Source organism: Heliconius melpomene, chromosome 10, assembly GCF_056956725.1.
Source record: "Heliconius melpomene rosina isolate 202511_hmr_F chromosome 10, ASM5695672v1, whole genome shotgun sequence".
In the NCBI taxonomy this organism is placed as follows: domain Eukaryota; kingdom Metazoa; phylum Arthropoda; class Insecta; order Lepidoptera; family Nymphalidae; genus Heliconius; species Heliconius melpomene.
In genome coordinates this window covers 9,470,451-9,493,095 of record NC_140398.1, presented here as the reverse complement: position 1 = coordinate 9,493,095, position 22,645 = coordinate 9,470,451, and the positions used below count along the sequence as shown (strand labels likewise).

The following is a 22,645-nucleotide window of genomic DNA, read 5'->3' as shown; positions in this document are numbered from 1 at the left end:
TGGATTAGAAATTTTATGAATAATAATTGTAATAGAACATACCATTGTTCTTAAAGTATTATTAATATTAACGTTTTTTTCTTTTTTTATTTGCTAAATATATTGAAATTCATTTTTGTGTTTCAATCGCAAATTATTAGTTTATTAAATTAATATGTTGACTTCATTGTATTGCTGTATTCCGTATATAGCAGAGTGTGCGGAGACAACCTAGCGTTAACACACTCAAACACACACACAGAAGGAAAAAAACAAAATCCTTGTAGGATTACTTTGTTACCCGTCTGTCAAGACCATTTATCTCGTGATGGTGTGGAGTCGACTGCTGTGCCAATTTGGGAACAGTTAATTAAAGATTTTTTTTATTTAGTACAATGTATAGTTGTTAAATAAAAAACATGTAGGGTAATTGTAACCCTACATTTAATAGATTTAATAGAAATATTTTCCTTTGAGACATAATTTGTTAATAGCTCTAGTTTTAGCTAATAAGGATTTTTTACCACTTAATACAAATAAGCATCAATTTTATTCTATTAACTGTTAAAAGGCGCCTTTTCCTGAAGTAATGATCACTTTTTATAATTTAGCGAGCATTCTTGTAAATAGGGCAGGGCAGGGTCGACCGCAAGGGTCACGCGATATAATCTGCCGACCGTCGTCCTTTGTTAGTGGAAACAAACGTTATATGTATAATGCTATCTCTTCAGTTAAGAGGATAAAAGATATTACAATGTTATACAACATTTTAATTAATCAGCATAGAAACAATAATAATAATACATTTTTGTATGGAAAAAGACAAGGTGGAAAAAACGAGTGGATCACCATCAGGTGATCACCGCCGCCCACAATCCCGTATAACAACCACATTTATTAATTAACCCGTTCACTGCGTTCGTTAAATTTAGCGACTTTTAGTGGGTCGAAAACACTCTCCTTCCTCGACTTTCAACTGTTCACAGTGATTTATCTTTATGGGTATTAATTATTATAATTATAGGATTATAAGTTATATATAATTGTAAGTAAAAATCTGTCAGATGTTTATGACCCACTAGTGGACCCGGACGCGGCTACGCCTGCTTAAACTATAAGAATATTTATTAAATATATTATTTTCAGTTTTCAATAGAATTAGTAAGAAAATAATCAAAAAGAAGCTTAAATAATCAAAAAGAATAAGAAGTAGAGACATATTATTAGAAAAAATATCTGAGAAATTGAAAATAACCAACAAAAGAAGTAAAAGTAACTAAAGGATATTCTTAATATTAGAAAAAGTACCTAAAAACTACCTAAAAAGATAAATTTTGCCAGCAATATCAAATAAAATAAGAAGAGAACCAAGGTCTATTTTAGATTAATTATAAACAGCAAATAAAGTTCGAAAATGTATGAAAATTTATAAAATTGTCAACGTCATCTGCCCGTTCGCGTCGGTCATACTGTGCCGCCCGAAGGCTAGGTCATTTCGAATCAGTCTTAATTATTTATTAGAATGTTATACAGTAAATTATAATTTGAATCTAGATAAAATGCTAAAAGTGACTTTTATATTTATTTCATAAGGATGAATATCAAAATGTCGCGGTATTGGTCGCGTAGCGATGACGGTTGTTTTTAACATGGCAGAATAAATTGCATGTCAAATTAGAAATAAGTATTTTAATATATTAGTATATATGTATAATGTTATGTTATATAGCCTATAGCACTTCTGAAGAATGCAGCTTTCATACAAAACAAAAACATAGTAAATCGGACCAGTAGATCCAGAGATTTTAGCGTTCAAACAAAGAAACAAACAAACTCTTCCGCTTTATTATATTAGTATATAAGTATATATAGATTAGCAGCATTAGTTTGTAAAAGTGTCGATATAATTTAAGTGTTGAGAATGATAATTTAGTGCTCAACTAGCACGCTCGTCGAACTGAACTGAACTGAGAATGATGAAAAAAATCGATAGTGGTATGTATATTTCATATTTAGCTTTTTCTTCAATTAATAATATTGGTTGATTAATTTCAGCTTTATTAATTAGAGAAAATTCTTTGGTCATGGTGGCTACATACGCTCTAGGCTTACGCGCCGATCTCGGGACACTCAGACGGAGTGGCGGCAATGATTGAAGATCTCTAAGCCCCAAAATACCGTTTTCATGGGGGACTTAAACGCTAGGTTAAGAAAACATCACTGCGATGATTTGAGAATGTGGCAATTAGGGGTTTACTATTATATTATCAGACTAAATGGAATCTTCCGCTTTCGTTGTCTTTCGTAGATTAGATCTATTCCGCTTGTTTGTTATGCGATGTGATAAAAACAAGGAAGTTATAAAAGACTATAAGTTCATCCAATAGTGCTTAAACAAATTTAATTTAAGAGAGCCACTGCTTACATTAATTTTTTTTATCACCTTCACGCTGTATCCCGCACTCATCAGATAAGGCAGAGGGAATCTAGTGTTAAGACACTCCGTTCCCCACTTTCCTCCGAATTCTGGAGGCATTGCGTGTTAAGTGGCGCAAACTTTTTTAAATTTTTAAGTATCGTGCCTCAAGTTTAAAGTTAATTATGCAAAAGTAGTACGAAACCCTACGAAAATGATTTTACTTTATTAAAATGATTCTCGTACAGTTTAGTCCGTATTACAATGTCTACATATTAAGTTCTAAACACACTGTGTGAGATAGTAGAATGTCAGGTGCTTGATTAAATATTATTACAGTTTCGGTTAATGACTTGCTAATACATACTTAAGTAATACCAAAAGGTTAAACGTTTAACGCTACAAAAAGATAAAAAAGAAGAAAATAATTGCACAATATAAAATTCTAATTATAAATAGAATTATATATTCCAAGGAATGATTATAAAGTCCTACTTCATTGTGTTTTTGTTAATACTTATATTTGCCTATATAAAACTATTCCATTTCTAAGATATTTGACAGACAGCCCACAAAACTACTATATATAGGTACTTTTTTTTAATTTTTCATGTAGGTAGGTTAGGGATAGTGTAGATCAGCGTCAAAGATTTCTCGAAATACTTAAGCGACTATGATAAAAATGGAATTTTCCATTTACACACGTCTTATAGTCTATGCAAATAAAATTGTGACAATTAATTTATTGTATGTATATATAAATGTACACACAATGCTAGAGATATAAATAGATATTAATAAAAAAGTTGAGAACATAGACGGTGAGAGGAAAATGCAGTAGCTTTACTTGTTGCACACATTTATTTACTTTTCTCTATAAATTAAGTAAATGTAAACATAGAATTAGCGATAAGTGCCATTATCAACTTTTGATTTATGTTCATTTGCTTAGTAAAGATTACGAAAAAATATTATTAATATTATACATTTTAGATGGCATACAGGATTTTCGCTAGCTGACAATATAAACCTTCGTTATTTTCTAATATGTATTATAGCTATAAATTATTAATAATGTGATGATACTGCAAAATCTCAGTTTTATAATTATTATAATGTTAGCATATACTTATATCAAAATAAATAAACGTCGTTGTGGTGCATTAAAACATATTTGGAATATATTAGTTATCGCGGTGAGGCCGTATAAAATATACTTTAAAATATATCAAAAATTAAAATAAAACATGTATTAAAAAACACATACAAATAATAATTAATAAAACATTTGCGGTATATTTGTAGTTTGGCTCTCTCGTTTGAATGTTAACCCTTAATTGGGCACACCATTTTCTATCCCTCTCAATCTCGATAAATTTCCGAATGGTTTTGAAATTACAATCTTTTAGGTTGTATTTTTTTGACAAATATAATCTTAGACAGATACAGAATTACTTTATTGGCCGCTCCTTTCTTTTAAATGTCAAAAGTCATTATCAAAATAATGTCCTTTATGAGAAAATTGTGGCCATAAATTAAGAACTGAACGATTAGATTAGAGATTGAAAAAAAAAAATGATTAATTTGAAATATAATATTGCAAGTGGATAAATAGCCCTTTGTTCGTTTCCGAACTCCCTTTTTAGTTAATATACATATAAGACCTGGGGATTTATTTTTATCGGCTTTTTTAGTTTTTTCAAGACAGTCAGTCTGTTAAAGACTACACACTGCCACTACACCGTACTTCTATGTAAAGAATAATGTGCATACTTATTAAAATAAATTTAAAAGTAGAGTCAGGGTAAATTACTAGTCAATGTAAATTTATAGACGTAATCGGGCATAGAATATCTCACTTCGGTTGTCCTTGAACAGGCAAAGGGTAAAAATAAATTTCCCATCCGTAAAAACGTCATTATTTTCAGTTTCAATAATTTATATATGATTTTTTGTACATCCAACATGATCCGAGAACGTTTACTTAAGCCATGAAAAGTAATTTTTTTGGCTGTTTGATTAAGGGTTAAATAAAATTACTTTGCATTATACAAATAGCAATAATGAGAAACTACAAATAGGTATAATTAAAAAAAATTTAGAGTTCCGTACGTCAATAAGAAAAAACGGAACTCTTATATAGGTTCAGTATCAGCTTGACCCATTTGATCGCATACAACGTAGAGCTGTCCGAATCATTAAGGACCCAGTAAGCTGTGAAAGGCTTGACACTTTGGCTCTGCGTAGAGACGTATCCTCGCTGTGCGTTCTCTATCGCATTTATCATGGTGAGTGTTCTGAAGAACTGTTTGACCTGTTACCTGCCGCCGAATTTTCTAACCGCACAGCACGTCACAAACTCAAATATCATCCACACCATCTGGATGCGTGGCACTCCACTACTGTGCGGTTTCGTAGGAATTTCCTTCCACGCGCCACCGAACTGTGGAATAGCCTACCCGCGGCAGTGTTTCCAGGTCGGTACGATATGGGTACCTTCAAAAAGCGCGTCTATCTCCACCTCAAAGGCCGGCAACGCACCTGTAGCTCTTCTGGTGCTGCACGGGGTCGTGGGCGGCGGTGATCATCATCAGGTGACCCGAACGCTCGTTTGCCTTGTCCTTTTTCCATAAAAAAAAAAAAAAAAAAAGGTTGCGTGGAGGTTTCAAGCTGAAATTAATATTAAATATTTATGTTTATGGTCCTTTGAAATACAGAATAAATTTAGCTACTAAATCAACGCAATCAAAAGATTGCATTTATGCCCGATTTTGCTATATTTGCTATGAAATTCGTTGCGGAATCAAAATGGAAGTGAAAACTTACAATTCAAATAAAGGAAATATTTCGAAAAGTAAACATTTATAGTTATTTCATAGAAAAAAATAATTATAAACTTATATTGGTACTTCATTTCATACAAAATAAGTGCATGTGCCCGAAATCTTAAGTTGGTAAACTTTTATAAATTACTAGTGGACCCGGACGCGGCTACGCCTGCTTAAACTATACGAATATTTATTAAATATATTATTTTCAGTTTTCAATAGAATTAGTAAGAAAATATAAGCTTAAATAATAATTAGTAGAGACATATTATTAGAAAAAATATCTGAGCAATTGAAAGTAACTAAAGGATATTCTTAATATTAGAAAAAGTACCTATAAACTACCCATAAGGATATTTTTTGCCAACACTATCAAATAAAATAAGAAGAGAACCATAGTGTATTTTAAATTAATTATAAACAGCAAATAAAGTTCGAAAATTTACAAAACCGTCAACGTCATCTGCCCGTTCGCGTCGGTCATACTCATACTCATATGCCGCCCGAAGGCTAGGTCATTCCGAATCAGTGACATCTCCTTAATTATTTATTAGAATCTTATACAGTAAACTATAATTTCAATCTAGATAAAATGCTAAAAGTGACTATTATATTTATTTTCATAAGGATGAATGTCAAAATGTCGCGGTAACGGTTGCGTAGCGACGCAACGGTTGTTATTAACATGGCCGAATAAATTGCATGTCAAATTAGAAAGTACTTTAAAATATATTAATATATATGTGTAATGTAATGTTATATAGCCTATAGCACTCCTGAAGAATGTAGCTTTCATACAAAACAAACACATAGTAAATCGGACCAGTAGATCCAGAGATCTTAGCGTTCAAACAAACAAACAAACAAACAAACAAACAAACAAACCAACAAACAAACAAACAAACAAACTCTTCCGCTTTATTATATTAGTACTTACGCTTTATTATATTAGTATAATACTTCCCGTTAATTCAATCCTGAAATAGGTACGGAAGCCTCGGTGGGCGAGTCCGATTCGACTTAACCGTTTTTTTCTGTATTTTATTCTTGTATAAATGAAAAAAAAATGAAAATTAGACGACACTATAGATTTATGTTAATTTTTAACCGAGGTTCTATATTCGTCAACTTTACGACTTTACTTTTTAAGTGACTTTATTTTTTTTTTATTTAAAAAAATACTTTTCCACCAAGTTATGGTCTAATAATAGAATACCAGGATAATGTTAAATATATTTTTTTATTAAAACAATATGTTGAGTTCCGCCACTCAATGCACGTAATGCCTCGATAATTTAGCGAATATTAGGGAACGAAAGAGTTTTACCACTAGATTCCCGAGTTATCTCTGTCTATCCTGCTATGCGGGATATAGGGATATAGTGTAAAATGTGAAAAATATTATTTACAACATATAATTTATTTTTAATCATTAGTAAGAAGCATATAAATAATTATATGCTTCGATAATCGAAATTATAATGATAATGATTTGGATCGGGAGCTTTGGCGCACCCTGGGAGAGGCTTATGTCCAGCGGTGGACCCGAAAAGGCTGCTTTGATTGATTGATTGATTGATTGATTGATTGATATAAATAATTTGGTGCATAAAAATGCTGAACGGAAAAGAAATGATTAAAATTTAAGGAATCTAATTGTGGACATGTTTTAGGACAAATAATAAATAAGATATGTAAGAACAAGTTGATTTAATACTGTAATTCTACATATTACGTCAATTAAATCATATAAATTGTTGACATGAGATAAAAAGACAAGGTGTTTCTGTTTCGAGGCTCATTTATCATTGTTATTTCATTGTAAGTGTACAAAATGAGTGCCCAGCAAGTAACAAGTAAGAATTATGAACTCGTACCCCCAGATGGAGGATGGGGTTATGTGATAGCACTGGCTGTTACAATTAATTTTGTAAGTTCTGCATATTTTTTTTCTCTAGTAATATTTTTCACTTTAATTAGTGAAAAGTGATAATACTTTTCACTTTACTCAGCGAACAAAAACAACCTGAGTGTTAATTGTGTTTTGTTTTCATGTCCTCAATTGGAATAGATGTTTCATAAGCGTCAGTCACAATTTTTATTACCATATTTTATTAACCTAAGCATCCTTAAAAAATATTTTTGTCCTGTAGGTCATTATATTATCCTCTATCTAACCAATATGGAAAACAATGAAATGTTATTAGTTATTATTATTCACAATAATAAGATATAATAGACCTACAAACTTACAATTTCAAGAGTTGCAGTTCCATTAATATAACGATTAGAAATGTCAATAAAATTTAAAGTAAAAACAAGTATATCAAAGAAAAAAATCATTACAAACTTATATTTGTAGTTAATATTCATACTAAATAATTTTATTATATTTCTCGTAAACATACAGTTTGGAAATTTAACAAGAAGTGTAAAGCAGTTGCAGTACAGATAAATTAAAAAATCAGAATTTAGAAATTGATATTACAGATAAAACTTATCACAATTTTTTTTCTTATAATTGATCATAAAAAATGAGTGCATACTTAAGTTTGTCAATACTAATACAATAAGTTTGTAAATACTATTATAACTATTATACGTCCCTTTATAGTTGTTTGTTTTTTATATTTTTACCTTTATATTTTTATTTATAATATTCAATGACATTTAATTATATCTGTTACACCATTTTTTTAGCTTCACGTTATATTTCGCAGGAGCTTGGAAGTAACTGATCGATGCATATGGAAGATATATTAAAAAAAATGTTATGGTGGGCATTTAACAATGTAATACAATAGTGATTTTAAGTCTTTGTGTCTTTGTCTGTTTGTCTGTCTGTGCGTGAGACAAGCGTATACAACCGTGTTCAGGCTAGTCTCAGAAACGGCATAACCTACATATATAAAAGTAGTATGCACTGTTGTATTTTTGCAGGCTTGCCATAAGATTTAGTGTTTGTTTTATTTCAATCAGTTCATAAATAAAAAAGTTATAATCAATATAAAATATTTTGTAAATTGCTGCCCATAATGATGACCGTTATATTAAATTTATTTAATGGGAGCGCATTTAGTGTCCGCTTCCATACATTTCAAAATAACTTGTACAAGATACAAGAAATATTCTTGTATACAGGTTCTCTTCTATTTTTATTTATTGTTTTATTTGCTATACTTATCCAGAACTTTAAAAGTGAATCCTGGGGCACGTTATCATTTTTTTGAAATTTGAGTATTCCTATTATTTTTTTTACTCCTAATTGTACCTCGATTTTATGGCCATAAACAGGACACTCAAACATATGTGTTATTATAACGCCCGGCTCGAAATACCGTTTGCACTTGAATTGATTCAAGTACTCGGGCAACCCACCGGCACCGTACGGCCCGCTGACTCGCAACTCGCGCATATTAAACCTAGAGCCCTGTCAATAGCGACCTTTAACGCAAACGGTGTCAAACGCCAAAAAGAGGCTGTGAGCGCCTTCGCGCACGCCCATCAATTAGATATCTTATGTATACAGGAGACTTTTCTTAAACCTGCTGTTCGTAGTCCTGGCATTGCGAACTACAGGATTGTGAGAAATGATAGAGCCACCCACGGTGGAGGCACTATGATTTATTACAAGAAGAATTTACACTGTATACCACTCGACCCTCCGTCTCTCGAAGCAGCCGAGGCGTCGGTGTGTCAGGTATTCCTCACAGGCCATCAGCCTTTAATTATAGCTTCAGTTTATCGTTCGCCGTCTAGGCAATTATTAGAAAGCGACATTTTGGCGCTACTTAGTATGGGAGACTCGGTCCTTCTGATCGGGGATTTCAATTGCAAACATAGACTTTGGAATTCGTCGGTGACTAATGTCAGCGGCAAGAGGCTTCTAGCCTTCACAGAGAAATATAACGCTTGTGTTATAGGCCCGCCTTCTCCCACTCGCTTTAGTGTCCTCGGCACAGGCGATGTACTCGATATTGCCATACTTTCGAACGTTGCACTGTCGCAACGTTCAATAGATACCATTCTCGACCTAGATTCGGACCATCGTCCTGTCATTCTCAAGTTAGGTGACGAGCGCCCCTCTGGCCCTCCCACCAAAACTGTGGTCGACTGGAGGAGATTCGCAAAGCTCCTCCGCTCGAATGAATCCCCTCTTAAGGAATTAATACCTGGCATTGCCGACTCCGCGGCGCTAGCGATAGACGCGGCGAATAAATTTACCGATTATATTTTAAATACAATCCAGAGTTGTTCGAAAGAGGTAACAAACTTGCCCGACGGTAGGTTTGATATCTCAGAAAAGCTCAGGCGATTGATTAGACGCAGGAACGTAGCTATGCGACGACACGATACCTACCCGACTGACAAAAATCGTAGGGAATTTTACAGATTAAAGAGGAGAGTTCGATTCGAATTCGAACTTCTGCGCGGTGAGTCGTGGGATAAGAAGCTCGAGGGGCTCGCTCCATCGCACCAGGCATTCTGGGCGCTGTCGCGAGCTTTTAGAGTCGATTGTCTCTCGACTATGCCTCCTCTAGTTAGGTCAGATTGTTCAATTGCCGCCGATGACACCGAAAAAGCGGAATGTCTCGCTGACAGTTTAGAGGCTCAATGTACCCCGAGTAGTCAGCCCTGCGATCCGAGCCACATTGCGCGTGTGGATTCCGCGGTCGCAGAATGGGCGCTGACGCCCCCGCAAGGGGAACCGCTCCGCCCGACCTCTGAAGACGAGGTCAAAGTCATCATCAAAAACCTCAAAGATAGGAAGGCCCCGGGGCCCGATAAATTGTCTAATAGAATGTTCAAGTCCCTACCGGCTCAGTTCATATCTCTATTGGTCATCATTTTCAATTCCCTTCTTAAGTCGTGCTCATTCCCCGACGAATGGAAGGAGGCCATAGTCATAGGCATTCCCAAGCCTAATAAGCCGCGGAATATCCCGTCCAGTTATCGACCTATCAGCCTTCTCAGCTGTTTAGGTAAAATTTACGAGAGAATCATTCTCGTTAGACTCTCAGAGGTGGTAGAGGCCGACTCTCTGCTCTGTAATGAGCAATTCGGTTTCAGAAAGAAACATTCCGCCATACATCAAGTCCACCGTGTTGTAGAGCATATAGCTCGATACAACCTTAGGGATCCTTCTCACAGCAATACAGCTGCTATTTTTCTCGATATAGCGAAAGCTTTCGATAAAGTCTGGCATAACGGCTTGATTTACAAGCTGCGCGCCGTTTACGGCTTGCCAGACTGTCTCGTACACATCCTGCGGGACTTTCTCTCGAATAGATACTTTCGCTATAAAGTCGAAGGCACTCTCTCTTCCCCCCGCCTCCTCCGCGCAGGCGTGCCACAAGGCTCTACGCTAAGTCCTATCCTGTACTCGTTGTACTCCAGTGATATCCCGCTCACTCCGGGTGTTCACCTGGCTATGTACGCCGACGATACAGCCCTCTTCACAACCTCGCGTTGTACTATCCTATTAAAAGATCGACTCCAGAAAGCGGCCCGCGCACTCGGTGAGTGGTTCCGCCAATGGAGAATCGAAGTCAATCCCGAGAAGAGTAAAGCAATACTCTTCCCTCTCAATAAAAATATAAGAGTCTCTACCATCCATCTCTTAGACAAACCCATTCCCTGGGAAAAACAGGTCAAATATCTAGGTGTCACTCTAGACTCTAGATTAACTTTCAAACCCCACATTACAAAAGTCTGCAATAAAGCAAAGTACATTCTCAATAGATTATATTATCTCATAAACAAGAATAGTAAAATGTCACTTAGAAATAAGCTGACACTATACAAAGCTTGTATTAGACCTGTCCTTACTTACGCTTGCGTTGCGTTCGCGCACACCAAGCTTGCTCCCTTGCAAAAAGTGCAAAATAAATTCCTGCGCATCGCATCAGGTTCCCCCTGGTACGTGCGTAATGTCGACCTACATAGAGATTTTGAACTGGAATCGATTCACGAGCACTGCAAACGCTTAGCGAAGCGCTACTTTGAGCGCGCAGGCTCGCACGCGAACCCCCTCGTCGCTGAGGCGTGTAATTACACGCCTCACGCGATTCGTAGACGCCCGCGTAGCGTCCTCTTAGACCCCGATGACGCCATTACCGTAGCAAACGGCCCGTACGTAGGTAGGAAACACACTACACACGCACGACACACACACCGTCGTCGCCGGAATCGACGACGTAGTCTAGCTTATCTCACGGCCCGGCGGCGCCTCGGCGCCGTCGGGTCCAGCGGTTAGGGACCGTTAGCTCCCTTAGATTAGTCTAACTTTATCCCCCGGTCGCGGCTTCTGTGTCGCGGCCGGCTTTGCTTAGAATAGGGAAACTCCCAGCCCGCTCGACGACCGCAAGCCGAGGTTCGAGCCCCGCAGGGGGCGCCCTTGCGTCGTCGGCACTCCCCACAGGCAGCCACACAGTGCCTGCATATTTTCAGGGACAGAGTACCCTCTTCCCTACTCACCCGGTGTCGCTGTAAAGGCCAGTAAGGCTAACAGCATTAAAGTCAAGTCCGAAAAAAAAAAAAAAAAAAAAAAAACCGGCACCGTGGCCAGTCAATATTCGTGTGAGTGTACACGTTTAGCTTGCCAACGGTTTTGTATGTGCGGGCTGCATTTTGGGAGAACCTTTCTTAACCTTTACCTTTAAATGTGCAGCATATATAGCAAAATAAGACTGATATTCTAGTGGTTCCATTCGTCGATCGACTTCTGACGAAGAAATCACTTGATAAATAAAATCAGTCTAAGTCTGGGTAAAAATTATTAAGTATATATAAGTTATTAAGCAAATTATAGTTAAAAACCAAGAAAAGATCCAATTTTATTACCTCATCTATAAATGAGAGTTATTTATACTTTACTGTAGTATTACAGTGTTATTAATATTTTTATAAAATAATTTTCAGATTACTATACATGCATTTCTACCAAGTTATGGGGTGATCTACAATCAATCATACATTTCTTTGGGTATGAATTCTACAGATGTAACATTAATGAATGGAATCAGCGCTGTCACTATAGCAATGACAGGTATAAACATTTAACATATTTTTAGCAAGTTTTTATTCAAATTGAGCTGCTTCGTCAGTAGGAATGTGGGTTAAAGCTTGCAACTGAATTTCAAATCCACCGCTCCATCGATTATGCTGAATTGTATACAAGTTTTGTTTGTATGATGATCCCAATATTTCTGATGATATTTTTTCATCTACTTTTATGTTGTTTATTGAAATAGACAAAAGTTCCAAGATTGACAACTTTTCGTTGATAACCATCGCGTCAGTCAGTCATAGTTTCTAGGTGCCACGACGACGATGTAATTAGTCTCTCCTTTAACAATATTTACTCACCACGAAGAATTTAAAAATATTACGAATTGATGCAGAAAGCTGAAACAACTTCGATATCCATGTCTACCATGCTTGCATGCCCTCGCAACCGTGTAAATGGAATACAAGCGGTTGTAAAGGCTTAGAATTTATGGAGGCTTGTAGAACCATACCAAGCATGTAAACGTTCCATAATAGTCTCATTATAATTAGTATATTATTAATTTATTATTCTATTTTTAATCTTAACATTATATTGTTTTCAGGATTTTTGATAAGTCCCATTTTAAAAGTTTTGTCGATACGAAAACTGGGACTTATATCGGCCTTGATATATAATCTAGGCTTGATCCTTATCATATTCGTGAAATCAAAATCTTCCTTCATCTTGAGTCTTGGAATTGCTCAGGTAATTACATTTGCTTGTTTTGTTTTGTTGCTAATTGTTTTAATATTTAAAGAAAATGAATGTAAGAAAAACACTTTTTGCTGCACAAAATGAACAACAGTTGCATTTACAGTCAGGCATTGTTCCACTGCGCCACGAGGGCTTTTTACAAAATTAAAGCTTAAGTAATATGTTTATTCTCTTCGTTTTTGCAGCATTTTGTATGAAATCCGCCGCATATTCAAAAACTGTAAGGTATTTTCCGTGGACCATATTTCATAAGTGTAATGAAATTTGGCACGCAGTGAGAGCATACAATACAAATAAAGAAAAATCTGAAAAATTAATATTCATATTTATATAACAATATCAAAATCATTACAAACTTATTAGTGTAGATTATTTCATACTAAATGAATGCATACGCCCGCAAACTTAAGCTTGATAGAATATTTTCCAATTGTGCCGCCACGACGTTATTAGATTTTACTGTTAATAAAATGTATAATATATTTTCTACTTTTTTCAGAGCTTTGGAAATGGAATGATAGTCAATTTATCGTTCACAATGCTGAACAACTATTTCGTTAAGAGACGGCTTCTGGCTGTCAGTTTCACGCAAACTATTGTAGGTAAGTAATGTACTATGAAATTGAAAATTGTTAACTTTATATACGGAAAACTATAAGTACAGTATTAACTTCAGAGTCATTATTAGTATTTTTTTGGGGCACAAGTGTGATTGTAAACGTGACTCTGACTGACTGGTTATGAGTTCGATCCCCACTCGAGGAAATAAGATATTTATTAAAATTTGTACTTCCATTTCTTCGCTCTGGTTTCGTAGGTAAGCGCGGCGTTGAGTTCCGTGACTCAAAACACAATCCCTCTAATGAAAAAAATATATATTAACTAAGTTACCTACTAATGTCTCTTGAAATTACTTACAGGGGCCCTAACTTTAGTCTCTCCTTACTTCATCAAATGGGCGCAAGATACCTATGGATACAAAGGGACTTATATCTTAATAGCGGGAGTATCCACACAAAATATCATCGGTATGGCTCTGTTCCAACCAGTTTCGTGGCATATGAAGAAAGTTGAAGTACCTGAAAATAAAGAAAATGGTATTTTATTTTTTACATTCTTACAAGAAAACAAATCGGATTCGCACATTTCCCCGCATAACAGGTTATTAAAGGGAACCTAGTGGAGCACTGCGCCAAATTTTCGAGATAATGCGCATTGAGTGGCTGAACTAAACTTCGCCCTTGATCTGCCAAAGTAGGGTAGGCAGAAAATCAGCTTCACGCTGTATCCCGCACACAACATAGTAATAGATAATCTAGAGTAGGGATTGGTAAATCATTTAAAATATAATATATATATATTCTCACGAGTAGGGATCGAACCATTAACCATCGTGCTTGCAGTTGGACGCTGTCCTTCTGTTTATTATAATACCGTTATATATACTTAATAAAAATATTTCATTAACTTAGCACCTACACTGTATATTATTTAGCCTACATTCATTATTTATAACAATTTAAACATACACATGTTAGACATATTAAATATATTTACCGTATTCTTAACATTCTTAGCTCAATCAATCTAGGTAGATATATATTATTAAAATAGCCCCTTTCATTTAGAAAATCCATAGCCAAGTCAATGGACTCTAAAGTTAATAAAAAGTAAAAAAAAAAACAATCTCTTCGGTAAAACTCATTTTATTTTAACGTAACCTAGAAACGTTATTTCTAAAAGTATTCCAATATTTTTCCACAATACCTGTTGTAGTCCAGTGTTTATTAAGTAAAGGCATATTTTGGCATGTTTTAGCTTTACTTCATGTATACTGCGTATAACACGTTAGGCTAAACGGAACTAGTACCCCTGCTCTTTGTATTATTTTTTTTTATGGAAAAAGGCCAACGAACGTACGAATAACCTGATAGTAAGTAATCACCGCCCCCAAGATTCCGTGTTGTTACACGACCGTCAACACACCTCTGGTGTTCCAGTGGTGTTCCTCTGGTGTTCCAGAGGAGCTACAGGTGTGTTGATGGCCTTTAAATTGGCTTTTGTATTGATTACGAGAGCGAATAAATAAAAATAATTCATTCCCCTAATTGGGAACCTAGTCAGTTGTGTGCCACGATAGTCGAGACATTCTATATCTTAAATACCTACCACAAAAATGTTTCTGAAGCTTTATCTTTGTATTCTTATGATATGAATGAAAATAGTAAAATATATTAAATTTCAGAAATAGAGTCGCTTTTGGCAACTGAAAAGGAAAAAGTAGACGAGATCACATCATCATACAAGGCACCTCATATAGAAAATATAAAACAGAGCTTAAATGAGAAACAGATTTTAGAAGAACTGGAACAAAATAAAAGCAATGTATCAAAGTAAGTTTTTAATTTTGGTGATGATGGTTGTGTCGTTTTATTATAGGGTTAGTTTTATTATCAATGTAAAAATTGAGTGAGAAAGAGTAATAGAACTATCTACCTATATATTTATTTGGTTAGGATAGGGAAAAAAGGTAGGGTAGACTTTGGTTGACTCTTCAGAACATAATATCGATTATACTCGAAGGAGGTTACATAAAAAATATAAGGATGGCATGTATGAAGAGGTTGATGACAGGGAACGTTCATTGAAGTATGCAGAGACTAAGGCCAAACGCTAAGTCGTTTGGCGCTCCGTTCTCTCTGGCTACTCCGCTAGGGATGAACCATAAAGCTAAAAAAAGTTTAAATTCAAAATATAAAAATGTATTACTTGCCTAATATAAGAACTTTAGATGTTTTTTTATTATTCAACCAATACTTACTCATATGTATGTATATAATTGTATGAAATTCAATATCTAATATTTTGAAAAAATATTTTATTACAGTTCTATCATCTCTAACTTTATAGATGTTCCTTTGTTAAAAACATATCTTTTGTCGAATGCTTCTTGTGGACTAGCATTCGTTATATTTGCTGACTTAACAATAACAATAATGCTCCCACAATTCTTATACAGCATGGGGTGGTCTGAAGTAAGCATATATTTTTAAATTTTTATTCATTACTTATAGATAATAAATACATACTACTCTTAAGTATTATTTTTTTAGCTTTACGCTGTATGCACATATCAGGGTAGGCAGAACCTGGGAGCCTAGAGTTAAAACACTTTGTTCCCATTAAGACTCCTCCGTTCCCCACTTACCGCCGAATTTTCGAGACATTACGTGTTGAGTGGCAGAACAAATATAGTTTTCTCTTCCTTATAGATAAATATAGCTGAATCAATACATTTCAAGATCATATAACGTTTTTATTTCAGAGTGACGTAGCCTTGACTCTGTCTCTTAACGCTGCAGGAGATGTAGTGACAAGAATATTATTTATTATTTTGAACAAATGGTTCACTAATATCGGGAGCCATAAGATTTACGTTATGGGTTTAACAATAGCCTTTGCAACGAGAATTGGTATGTATATTAACTGCTACTTATATAGAAATACTAGCGGCCCACTCGCGGTTTCACCTGCGTGAACTATGTTATTATTAATTTCTGTCTCCTTGACTACGTCCTAGTGACGTCTATGCAAAATTTGAGGCTCCTAGCATTTGTAGTAACGAAGTTTCATACAAACTTTCGACCCCAAAAACAACCCCTTAGAAGTCGAATATTGCAAATTCCCGTCTTAGCGAGCACCTACGTCCTACAAATAACTCCTATGCAAAATTTGAGATTCCTAGCACTTGTAGTTTCTGAGATTTCGTGATGAGTGAGTGACCTTTCGATGTTATATATATAGATGGACAGAAATGTGAACAGAAATTCTATTCATTTATATTGAATGTCGTGTTGATGCAAATGAACAATAAGTCTACTTACGGTTAACACTGAAAAAGTTCAACACCACTTTAAAGTACATATAGTTTGAACACATATAGTAAATCACGACACAGTTTATACGAAAATCAACCACAAACATATGTATATAAAGACACGATAATTACAATAACATTAAGAAATAACTGAGAAAACAATGGAACGTATAGAAAGCGCATCGAGTGCCAAGCACGATGGCAGGGTATTCTGAAGCTATTGCGTGTTGAATAGCGGAACTAAACACCACGCTTTGCCTCGATACCAGAGTGAAGAAATGAAAATATTAAACATGTGAAATCCACAACCTGTCGCGTTTACAGCCCCATGCTTGTGTCCCTGTAACACGACTAAGGCTAACTATCTATCTATCTATCTATCTATCTATCTATCAAGCTAATAATTTGCTTTTTTTTCAGCAATGCTCTCAACACAGAATATGACATTTATAAAAATATTCATAACACTCTCCGGAATATCTCGTTGTACAATGGTAATGTTGGTACCGGTTGTAATAGCGGATGCTGTAGGTGAAGATAAGTTTACATCAGCTATGGGAATATATTTAGCACTTTATGGTTTCTTCACAATGCTACTGGGTCCTATAGTTGGTGAGTAATATTAAGTCTTTGTAGCTTTCGTTGTATTTCCCATATACAATATTAGAATGATAAACACGTTACATATTTCTATTCCAGGTGCAATAAGAGACTTAACGAACAGTTACTCGACGGCTTTCTATATATTGACATCCTGTTTTGCTATCGTCATTATATTTTGGACAATAGAACTAATATACAAAAGTAACAAATACAAACGACTGGCAAAAAATAAGAGTTCTAAAGCTAAAGTTCTGACAACATGAAGAAGCACTTTAACTAATTAATATAACGCAGCATTTATTAAATTTTACTATAATGTTTTTTACGTTTATCGATTTATATTATTAATTATGTTAATTCTTTTATAACCTATCTGTGATTATGAAATTATTATAATATTTTTTGTTATGTTATTTATTATTAAATAAAATTAAAGATTAGCGTTTTTTCGTAGAGCAAAATGGACTTTTGTGTTTTTCACCTTCATGTATTAGAACGTGACATATGTGAAATCAATGAAAACCTAATGAAATGTTAGCAATCCACGCAGTATAATATTTTCTTAGCTAAGCAAGACTAAGATTTTAAAAATTTAGAAATCTTAAGTGCATTACTATATTAAAACATGGACGTAATTCAGCGTATTAAATAAATAATTCAGTAGTTTAAGCGGGCGAAGCCGCGAGCGGACCGGACTAGTATTAAAATAAAAATGTACACAGAAAAGATATATATATATAGGACCATATATTTATTTGTATTTTGTTTTAAGCCTGGTCTACAATCCAGGAGGTGAAGCGCGAAACACGGACATTTACACCAGGGTAGCGTTCATGTCCACAACCTTCTCCCCAGGAAGTAATTCCAATAACAACATTGTTGTGGAGTACCGCTCCCCCAGAGTCCCCTCGACACTGGTCACGGCCGCCAACATCGAGCCAGCCAGCACAAAACATATTATCGGTAACTTCGCGGCCTAATTCGGAGTAACGGCGTATACATTCATCTTGGTTTACAGTCCAGAGCTGAACGTCTCGGAGTACTGGTGAATTTGATCCATCAGGCTGAAATTAACAAAATATATTAAAATTTTTAGGGTTAACTTTATACAATACAATCAGATACTAAATAATAAATAAAAATAAACTAAAAAGGTACATAAAATTAACTAATAATAAAGAAATAAAATAAACTAATTTGAGGGCATTGATACTTCAAATAAATGAATTCTTACAGTTGTTCGGCCCCATCCCATTGCCCACACAGCCTGGTTATCTCCAAATACGTAATTAGGTCCGGCAATTGCTGCAGGGCTGACATTGTTATTGTAGACGAAAGGAGAAGACACATGAAGGACGGAAACATCGCTATCAAAAGTAAAAGGCTCGTATTCTCGGTTATTACTAATCCTGCTGATCTCATGAACAATACCGCCACTTTGATGGTAAGGGGAGCCAACACGAGCACGGAATTGCATGAATATTAGGCGGCTGAAATAAAAATTAATTTATATAGATTTTATATTTCAAAATAAGTCAAAATTAATAAACTGTCTAAGTTTTACTGTAGTAGCCATCCAAAACGCTAGTTTTATATGTTATATGTAAAAGTTGTTTAAACCATTTTTTTAATTACAAAAAAATATTTTTTTCGTTTTCCATTCTGGGCCCAAATTTAAACCATTTCACTGCTTACAACTGACTTACGTTGACTTATAAGAGTAAAGAAGTGAAGATAATTAAATATAATCTTTCATCTATAATAAAACACCATCTAAATCTGATCATATCTAAATTTCACTTACAAGTAGCAATGAGCAGCAGATAGTATAGCTCTGTTGTTAATAATTATGCCCCCGCATGCTAAAACGAAGGGTTCTTCACCGAAAAATGAAAACATCATAGCCGCCTTAAATGGATATCTATCAATCGATGTAACTGATCCACCAATAATTCTACTGGGTTCCGACGGCGCGGCTAAAAATTTTAAAACCGTTGAATTAAAAATATAAAAGATACATACTCGTATATTATATAATTTACTAGCTATTCAGTAGTAAGTTACAACAAGCTGACTTTATTCTATATTAAAAAAACTCTCTTAAAATCAGCTTACCTGTGGCAACCGCCAGACCAAGAACTAATAGCACAAATATACGCATTTTGAAGACAGGTACTCCACTAATTTGAATACGTTTAAGGTGGATATTTATATACTCGTCAAAAAATATATTATTACCATATTCAAAATGATTGATTGATGATTAATTACAATTATCAGTAATATTTTTGGCACGTTATCATGACCATGATAAAATTAAAAAACAGAAGATAAATCAAATTAGTATCATAAATTAATTGCTTATATAATAGCTAAAAAACTACTTTTTTTGCTTATTTTCACCTGCAAATGATGCTAAAAAATGTAGTATAGTTATTTTTTGTAGAATCAATATACCTATAAATTTTAACTTTCTGAAATTTTTCTTTTAGCTATGCTAAAAGACGTTGCATCCTACCAAATTTCATCAAGTTACCACGTTTGATTTTTTTAAGCTGCAAGGGACAATATACACGCGTACCTTCACGCGTTCCTGAGGAAAACATACGTTTTTTCATTTAGAGGTACGGAACCCTAAAAATTATAATATATAAAGTTAAAATTCAATAATGACTGTTTTACTTAAGAACTATATTATTAAACAAATTATAAATAAACATTAAACTAATTAAACTTTATGTGTGTGCAAATGTGTGTAATTTTATCTTATATAAAAAAAGTAAAAAATAATGGATCTTTACGTATACATCCAATTATCTCGGGCACATCGCATTATTTACATAACAGATAATTTTAATTCATTGTATCATTATAGTATTAAATGATTTATCTCAAATGTATACAAAAAAGATTTTATTTGTTTATTTTGCTACTGGGTCAATTGTTATTTAAGTGTCGTTGTAAGCTGTTAGATTCGGGTAATGAATTCTTTTCACTTCCTCAATTTGATATGGGTAAGCGCAGAATATCAATAAAAGTAAAAAGAGTAGGAACGCCTTATAATAAATTCACAGCAATTTTCTTGTTAAGTCAATAATATAACACGGCCGTCATATATAACAACCTTGATTGGAACATTGTTAATAATACTAGTGCGTATAACAAATTTATCAGGTTAAAGATAAATAGCACAGGTAAATTAAATAATACCAAATTTATATAAAAATTTAATAATTTTCTTAAAAGTCTAAATTTAAAATTTTATAAAAATAGTGCATATTTAAAAAAAAATCCATACAAACTTTCAACCCCTATTTCATCCCTTTAGAGTAAATTTTTTTCAAGATCCCTTTTCCACCCACTAGGGTGTGCAGATTACGAAAACATCCGTCCAAATTTCACGTTTCTCCGGTTCTCCCATCAGCGGTGATGGCTGTGCGTGCGTCTTACCTCAGTCAGTGGGAACATCTCCTTTTATGTTATTTTTGATATAGATAATGAATAATTATGTGTTATACCCAAGACAGCAATACAATGGAAATTTTGTAAAGTAAATGGAACAAGTTTACAATTGTAGTCAATATAATAAAATAATTAAGCCGTTACGGGTTTCCCGCGAGAGCGTTCATAATCTTATATTATCACAGCGAGCCGAACCAAAATATATTATGTCGTAAAATGTGGTAAACAATTTTCACATACAAAAAATAAGCCATCGCTTGAAAATACAATGAAAATACAATATGTTTTAGAGCATATTATACTCTTTAGCATATATAATTTTGATTTTTTTAATAGAATTTTTGTAATATTTTAATTGATTTCAGATTTTCTTTTCTTTTCCTATTATTCCTATAACTAAGAATCCGCTGCCCGTCCTTCTCTCACCAGGCTGTATGGCATGAAACGTAATAGTTAGACAATTGAAAATTATACCAGATAATGTTTTTCTGATGCCGCTGTAATAACAAATAGTAAAAAAATAGAAAAATAAATATTTAAGGGGGCTCCTATACAACAGACATATTTTTTGCCGTTTTATGGTACGGAACCCTCCTTACGCGAGTCCAACTTGCACTTGACCGGTTTTATTTATTATTATTTAGTCTGGATTACAATTATTTATTAAAAAAATGGAATAATACAATAAGTAAATGTTTAGGCACTCCACTACCTAAAATGCTAACCGTAGTTGCAGTTATCATAACAGAGACTTTCAGATACAGCTTGTAGGTGCTACCCGGGAATTATTTCTTTACAATCACATTAAAACATAATATTCAGAGGAAAGTTCATACGAGAGAAATCTTATTTAAGCCATTGTGGCGCAGTTGACAGTTTGAGTCTAAGCGTGGTGGTTGTGGAGTTCTTTCTTACTCGGTTTTAAATTATTTTCATTCTCCCATTTCGATGAGGCAACGTACGAGTACCTATATGTAGGTAAGTCCAACCAAACTACATATAGGTAGGGACTATAACGGTAACATTGCAAAGGTTGTTGTTTTAAATTAACTCTGTATTCAAACATTAAAATTTGCACTTGAATAAAAAATTATAAGATATACGATCATAATATTGCATACAAATATTCTGCATAATTTTAAACATACATATATTTCATTGAATTTAAAGTTTTATTTCAAACATTAAATATTAATGCGGATGAATATTTTATATTATTACATTCCCACATAATTCACTATAAAAAACTAAAATAATTATATGTATCCATCTAGACATTACTAAAATGTTTATTGTGACCATCTAAAAACAAGTTTGTAATTTTATGCCATTTTTATACCAAATTTGGATACTAAGATGCTAAACCTATATGAGAATTTAGATATTATATTTATTAACTAGTCACCTTTCTGACTTCACTTGACTCCTACTCCGCTAGGGATAAAGCGTGACGCTTAAACAACATTATTTTTTGGTTATCTAAAACAAAAACGTCAAAATGCCATTCCTCAATACTACTTATATGAGCTGAAGTATACTCCATGCGTTATTTAGTGCACGAGCCTGTAAAATACATGCTAATAGTAAAAGACGGATTTAACATATAAGACTTAATTAAATATCACTAAGTTACTAAATAATATAAATTCGGGTTCTAGCGTTGTAATTTTATTTTAGAACTTTCTTTTCTTTTTGTTTCTCTTGTCTGTATTTGT

General features: G+C 34.1%; 3 protein-coding genes across 8 annotated transcripts in view; 1 reads left to right on the top strand and 2 right to left on the bottom strand.

Annotated features, from left to right (window-relative positions):
* The window catches only part of kcc (solute carrier family 12 member kcc), a 257,609-nt gene that overhangs the window by 124,921 nt on the left and 110,043 nt on the right, over positions 1–22,645 (bottom strand). The gene's annotated exons all lie outside the window — the stretch shown is intronic.
* Positions 6,892–17,946, top strand: LOC146535487 (monocarboxylate transporter 12-like). The gene is made up of 10 exons (XM_085192100.1): positions 6,892–7,153; positions 12,145–12,271; positions 12,837–12,979; positions 13,488–13,590; positions 13,909–14,085; positions 15,234–15,381; positions 15,876–16,023; positions 16,314–16,461; positions 17,286–17,477; positions 17,565–17,946. Exons 1-10 carry the CDS (start codon positions 7,058–7,060, stop codon positions 17,729–17,731), a joined length of 1,449 nt encoding a protein of 482 aa, XP_085048226.1. The 5' UTR covers positions 6,892–7,057; the 3' UTR covers positions 17,732–17,946.
* Positions 18,201–19,731, bottom strand: LOC146535486 (trypsin, alkaline B-like). Its single transcript, XM_085191150.1, has 4 exons — positions 19,584–19,731; positions 19,273–19,444; positions 18,703–18,958; positions 18,201–18,532 (listed from the first exon to the last, which is right to left on the bottom strand). Exons 1-4 carry the CDS (start codon positions 19,627–19,629, stop codon positions 18,236–18,238), a joined length of 771 nt encoding a protein of 256 aa, XP_085047276.1. The 5' UTR covers positions 19,630–19,731; the 3' UTR covers positions 18,201–18,235.